Consider the following 6,003-nt stretch of genomic DNA (forward strand, 5'->3'; position numbering starts at 1 on the left):
AGAGCGCCACATGATGGATCGTCGCCTTCTCTGAAGAGGAGAGGAAGCAGAGTTTCGGTAAGTTATATATAATTTGTCTTTGTGCTTTTTTTTTTTCATTCTATACCAACGATTTTTAAAAAAAATAAAAAATAATAATGTTACTGATCCTTTAAGGCTAGTGATGCGCTAAGATTCAGGGATATTTAGTTACCTGGCAACTAATCTCCCCAAACTGATGTAGAGATTGATATTTTGAGACAATTTACAATTGGTTTTCATTTTTTATTATTTGTGGGTTTTGAGTTATTTAGCTTTTTATTCAGCAGCTCTTCAATTTGCATTTTAAACAACTCGGTAGCTAGGGTCCAAATTCCCCTAGCAACCATGCATTGATTTGAATAAGAGTCTGGAATTTTAATAGGAGAGGCCTGAATAGAAAGAGTAATAATACATTTGAAGCCTTACAGAGCATTTGTTTTTTAGAAGGGGTCAGCGACACCCATTTGAAATCTGCAAAGAGTCAAAAGAAGAAGGCATACAACTATAAAAAATAACTTATTTTTTAAATAAAAAAAAAAAAAAAAACCCACAAAGACAAATTATATAAAACTTACCGAAACTCTGCTTGCTCTCCTCTTCAGAGAAGGCGACATGGCGCTGATCCATCATGTGGAGCTCGATTTCTCCTCCCTGGCCATCTCCTATAAGGAAAGCAGGGAGGAGAAATCGAGCGCCGCACAATGGATTGCCTTTTCTGAGGAGGAGTACATGCAGAGTTTCAGCAAGTTATTTCTTAAAGAGATACTGTCATGGGGAAAAAACATTTTATTCAAAATGAATCAGTTAATAGTGCGGCTCCAGCAGAATTCTGCACTGAAATCCATTTCTCAAAAGAGCAAACAGATTTTTTTATATTCAATTTTGAAATCTGACATGGGGCTAGACATATTGTCAATTTCCCAGCTGCCCCAAGTCATGTGACTTGTGGTCTGATTAACTTTAATTACTCTTTACTGCAAGTTGGAGTGATATCACCCCCTCCCTTTTTCCCCCCAGCAGCCAAACAAAAGAACAATGGGAAGGTAACCAGATAACAGCTCCCTAACACAAGATAACAGCTGCCTGGTAGATCTAAGAACAACACTCAATAGTAAAAACCCATGTCCCACTGAGACACATTCAGTTACATTGAGAAGGAAAAACAGCAGCCTGCCAGAAAGCATTTCTCTCCTAAAGTGCAGGCACAAGTTACATGACTGGGGGCAGCTGGGAAATTGACAATATGTCTAGCCCCATGTCAGATTTCAAAATTGAATATAAAAAAAAAAAAAAAACTCTTTTGAGAAATGGATTTCAGTGCAGAATTCTGCTGGAGTAGCACTATTAACTGATGCGTTTTGAAAAAAAAAAAAAAATCATGTTTTCCAGTGACAGGATCCCTTGAAGAGGAGCGCAAGTGGAGTTTCAGTAAGTTATTTCTTAATAAAGACTTATACAATTTCAAAATGTAATTTGTTTTTGTGATTTTTTTTTTTTCGTTTACAAACTGATTTTCACTTCTACCCAAGCTGGGTATTGTAGTCTTTACATTAAACTTGGCAGTGGGCAAATTGTTAAACAAAAACTACATTACCCAACATGCATTGGGAGCTGGCTTCCAAAGTACAAACCAGACAAAGGGCCAAAAAGTAACCCACACCATACCTTGGTTACTTTGTACTTTGAAAACCAGCCTGGGCTTTAAATTGGTGGCCCAAATTGTCTGTAAATCAGCCAACCTGGCAACTCTGGAAATTACTAATAGGTCTCCTGAACCAGTCAGTAGGTACAAACCCCGCCCCTTTCTTCAGAGGCGGAACTATCACACGGCGAGAGGAAACACGTCACTCCATAACAAACCAGCTGTAACTAAAGCGGTCACAACAACTCACATTATGAAAGAACCTCCCGTCGGAGACGTATGCCACTCACCAAAAATGTCCCGCATCAGTGTGTCACCGGCTACACCCTGGCACAGCTCCTTGTCACCAACATGAGTCTTGAGTTGTAAGGGAGAGACGCCATCAAACGGGTACGAGCGCTTGGGCATTTTTAGTGACTGGACGAAGATTCGCAGCTGGGCAAATCCAGGAAGCGCGCCAAAGCGAAACACGACGTCACGCGCACGCTGGGCCGCCTCTATTTCAAGGAAGTATAGGGGAAGCACTAGCCTATCACGTCGCACTTACGAAGCTAAAGGCGTCTTCTCATTGGTTGAAATGTAAGGCTTGTCCCTGGCAGGCGAAGGGAAGATAAGTTACCCTCACTCGCAATGTTTACCTGTAACTGGTCGTTCCTACGTACTTAAAGTGCGGACAGTGTATCTGCATATTCACTTTAGTAGGGATTGTTGCACAAGGGTTTTTACACAAAAGCCTCTCTGCCATTATAGTTTACTTAAAAGGGATTCTGTCATGATTTATATGAGGTAGTTATTAAATGACACTGTTTCCACTGCAAATAATTCACTCTACAATATAAAATGTCCTTCCTGAACCAACAAGTGTATTTTATTTAGTTGTAATATTGGTGTGTAGGTGCATCTCAGGTCATTTTGCCTGGTCATGTGCTTTCAGAAAGAGCCAGCACTTTGGGATGGAACGGCTTTCTGGCAGGTTGTTGTTTCTTCTACTCAATGTAACTGAATGTGTCACAGGGGGACCTGGATTTTACTATTGAGTGCTGTTCTTCGATCAGCAGCTGTTATGTTGTGTTAGGGAGCTGCTATCCGGTTACTTTCCCATTGTACTTTTGTTAAGGTGGCCATATCAGGGATATCCGTGCGACTGGCGATGTTGCCAAACGAGCGGATCTCTTCCCACATTTAGGTAGGCGATATCAGGCTGATCCGATCGTGGGCCCTAGGGCCCAAAGATCAGATCCAAATGGAGGCAATACGGGCGGTCGGATTGGGGGACTGCATCAACGAACAGATGCAGCCGCTATCCGACTTTCGGACAGATATCGATCAGGGACACCCGTCGGATGGCCCCACTCACGGGCCAATAAGCTGCCGACTCGGTCTGTGGGCAGCTATTATAGGCCCGTGTATGGGGGTCTTTAGGCTGCTGGGGGGAAAGGGAGGGGTGCAGTAAAGAGTGACTGAAGTTAATCAGAGCACAAGTCACATGACTGGGGCAAGCTGGGAAACTATAAAAAAAAAATAGGTTTGCTCTTTTGAGAAACAGATTTCAGTGCAGAAAAAAAACATGTTTTCCCATAACAGTATCTGTTTTCTTGGACATGGAAATTCGATATGTTTGCAGTTGAGCAGCTCTTTTCAGTGAAGAATATTGTCGTTTAGTTGTGTGACCTTATCATACATGGCATGAGATCATGAGGTGACTGCTCATATCATCCTCATATTTTAAAACATTGGTACGTTATTTTAGGCATAACAACAAGTTCTGTTGAGTTGTGTGGTCACAGTTACATCACAAATGCTAATTCCAAACTAAATGCAAACCCTAATTTGCATATGCATATATCATACCTTCCAGCATTTGAAAAACAATAAGAAGGACAAAAACTTGTGACGCAAGCGTTTTTTGACCATGCCTATTTTATGACCACACCCCCCCCCCTCTAATTACTATTTCCATTTTACAAAATTTGGCAGTTTATGAACATATGAACACATTTCTGGGCGTTTTAGGGCCAGTTTTTGCTAATGAAGGTGATTTGCCCTTAAAGCTGCTAGTCACAGTTCTTCCAAGGTACCTGATTATCTTAAATAGTTACAGTTGTTCCTTTGCTTATCTTAAACTGTTACAAAAGTATCCAATTGCAGCTGCTGGCTGTTCTGGACTCTGTCAAAAAGGCTATTTTAATTGAGCTTCGAGTAAGTGCAGGAGATCAAAGAGAAAGTCGGGACATTTCAGTAAGAAACCTGGGACTGAGCTGTCACAATTGGGACTGTCTCGCATGAAAACAGGACAGTTGGGAGGTATGATATATGTAAAAAAAACATTTACTACCTTTTTGTGTGCGAAAAGTCACATGATTTTTCAAATTTAGTTTGGCCAGGCACTTGGATTTGTCCGATACCTGCTGAAAAAGTCCAAGCCTGGCTGAATTCCAAACTGAATCCTGGATTTGGTGCATCCCTAGCTGAAATCAAATGCAAACCCTTTGTGTAGCTTTAAAGCACTGAGCAACTGAATGTGACAGTTTTCTGGTCACAACTGATCACCTCTAAAAATGTTATATTTGAGCCTGGACTGGTGAAATAAAATCATATAGGGAAGTCATTTCTTAATTTTGGATTTTTATCCCCTTGTAGGTGCAGATTAAAATAAAGCCTTTAGAAGACACCTGTTGGATTTTATTTTAATCTGTATTGATAAGAGGATAAAACCTCAAGGTTCAAATACAGATTATTTTGGTGGTGATTTATCTACTCAAAAGAGAAAGAATTTGAGCCAGTAGAAGATTTAGAGCACACCAGGACCTTGGCACCTTTTTCGAGTGGTCCCTATCTATTTTTAAACATGGGTTTGGATACTGAATCCCACCAATGCAAGGTACCAAAGAGAAAAACCAGACATGGAAAATCCAGGCATAACAGGCTTAGTTGCATATCAGGAAGTAGTGGAATACAGTTGAGGTATCACAGTGAAGTGACGGGCCTCATTTTCTTCAAATGGATTTTATCATCTTTTATTTATATAGCAGGTGCAAGTTATGCAGCACTTTATCAGAGTTGTCAACCACAAAAATCTGCATCCATTAGTGGAGCAATGTGCACATGCACATGCGGAAATAAAAAGAGGGACAAAAAAATTGGTGTGTATAGCGTGCTGAATTTTTGACCACACCCACTTTTGTGGCCACACCCCCTAATTACCATGTTCATTTTACAAAATTTGGCAGGTTATGAAAGTTCGAACATGTTTCTGTGTTTTTTTCCCCCCACTTATTACAGTTTTACTAATGAAGGTGAATTGCCCTCTAACTTCTCCCAAGGGACCTGTTATCTTATATTGCTACAATTACTTATTTGCTTATCTCGAAATTGTTACAGAAGTATCTTATCTGAACCTTGTGGCTGTTCTGGGCTCTCTGCCAAACGCCAATTAAGTTAGAAACACTGTTTATTTTTCTGGTGGTCCAGTGCAGAGTCAAACTACTATAGTTTATATAAACTAGCTGCTGTGTAGCCATGGGGGCAGCCATTCAAAGCTGAAAAGGAAAAAAGGCACAGGATATACAACATATAACAGATTAACTCTGTAGTACACAATGGGATTCATCAGAACTTATCTGTTATTTATTGTGTATCCTGTGCTTGAATGGCTGCCTCCATGGCTACACGGCAGCTTGTTATATAAACCATAGTTATATTTCTGAAGCAAGCACACCAGTTTTACCAGTGCAGGGCAACACTACATAACACTGTCATACCTTGCATGTAAAGGCAAAAAAAAAAATCCCATTTTTACTTTCTTTAATGAAAAAGAAACCTATCTCCAATATACTTTAGTTAAAAAATGTGTACTGTTTTTATAAGAAACCTGACTGTATGCAGTGGAATTCTCCCTTCATTTACTGCTGTGGATAGGAATTGTCAGACGGTCCCTAACTGCTCTGCAGGGAAACAATCATACTTATGAACAGCAGGGGGAGCCTCCGCCTTACTTCCCAGCCATGCAGAACTCAAGCAGCTTTGTTTGTTTCCCTGTAGAGCAGTCGGCGACTGTGTAGAAATTTGTATTGGATTTTATTTTCGCCTTTACAGCCCCCTTTATGGTTTCCAACTCCAGCTGCAGGGACAAAGATCATGGAGCCAGATTTAGACAGATAAACTGGGATTCTATTTGGAGGATTATTTTGCTGCAGCCACTGGTTCTGCAGAGTTGGAGAAAGTTTGTATTAAACAATACAAAAACTATAAAATCCACATTAGATTACATGACAACACAGGACCCAGTGCAGTCTGTATATTCTGATTATTAATCAGTCTTGCTGTATCGGCTTCTGGCA

The 6,003-nt window shown here is 40.4% G+C and overlaps 1 protein-coding gene across 5 annotated transcripts in view; it reads right to left on the reverse strand.

Annotated features, from left to right (window-relative positions):
- The window catches only part of siva1.S (SIVA1, apoptosis-inducing factor S homeolog), a 41,830-nt gene extending 39,605 nt beyond the window's left edge, over positions 1-2,225 (reverse strand). For 3 of the 5 annotated variants that reach the window (XM_041574034.1, XM_041574032.1, XM_041574033.1), the window contains exon 1: positions 1,954-2,217. In XM_041574034.1, the coding sequence (XP_041429968.1) occupies positions 1,954-2,071 (118 nt within the window). In that variant the 5' untranslated portion in view covers positions 2,072-2,217. 5 annotated transcript variants of the gene reach the window in all.
- Positions 2,226-6,003: the final 3,778 nt, after the last annotated feature.

This window comes from Xenopus laevis, chromosome 8S (genome assembly GCF_017654675.1).
Source record: "Xenopus laevis strain J_2021 chromosome 8S, Xenopus_laevis_v10.1, whole genome shotgun sequence".
NCBI classification, from domain to species: domain Eukaryota; kingdom Metazoa; phylum Chordata; class Amphibia; order Anura; family Pipidae; genus Xenopus; species Xenopus laevis.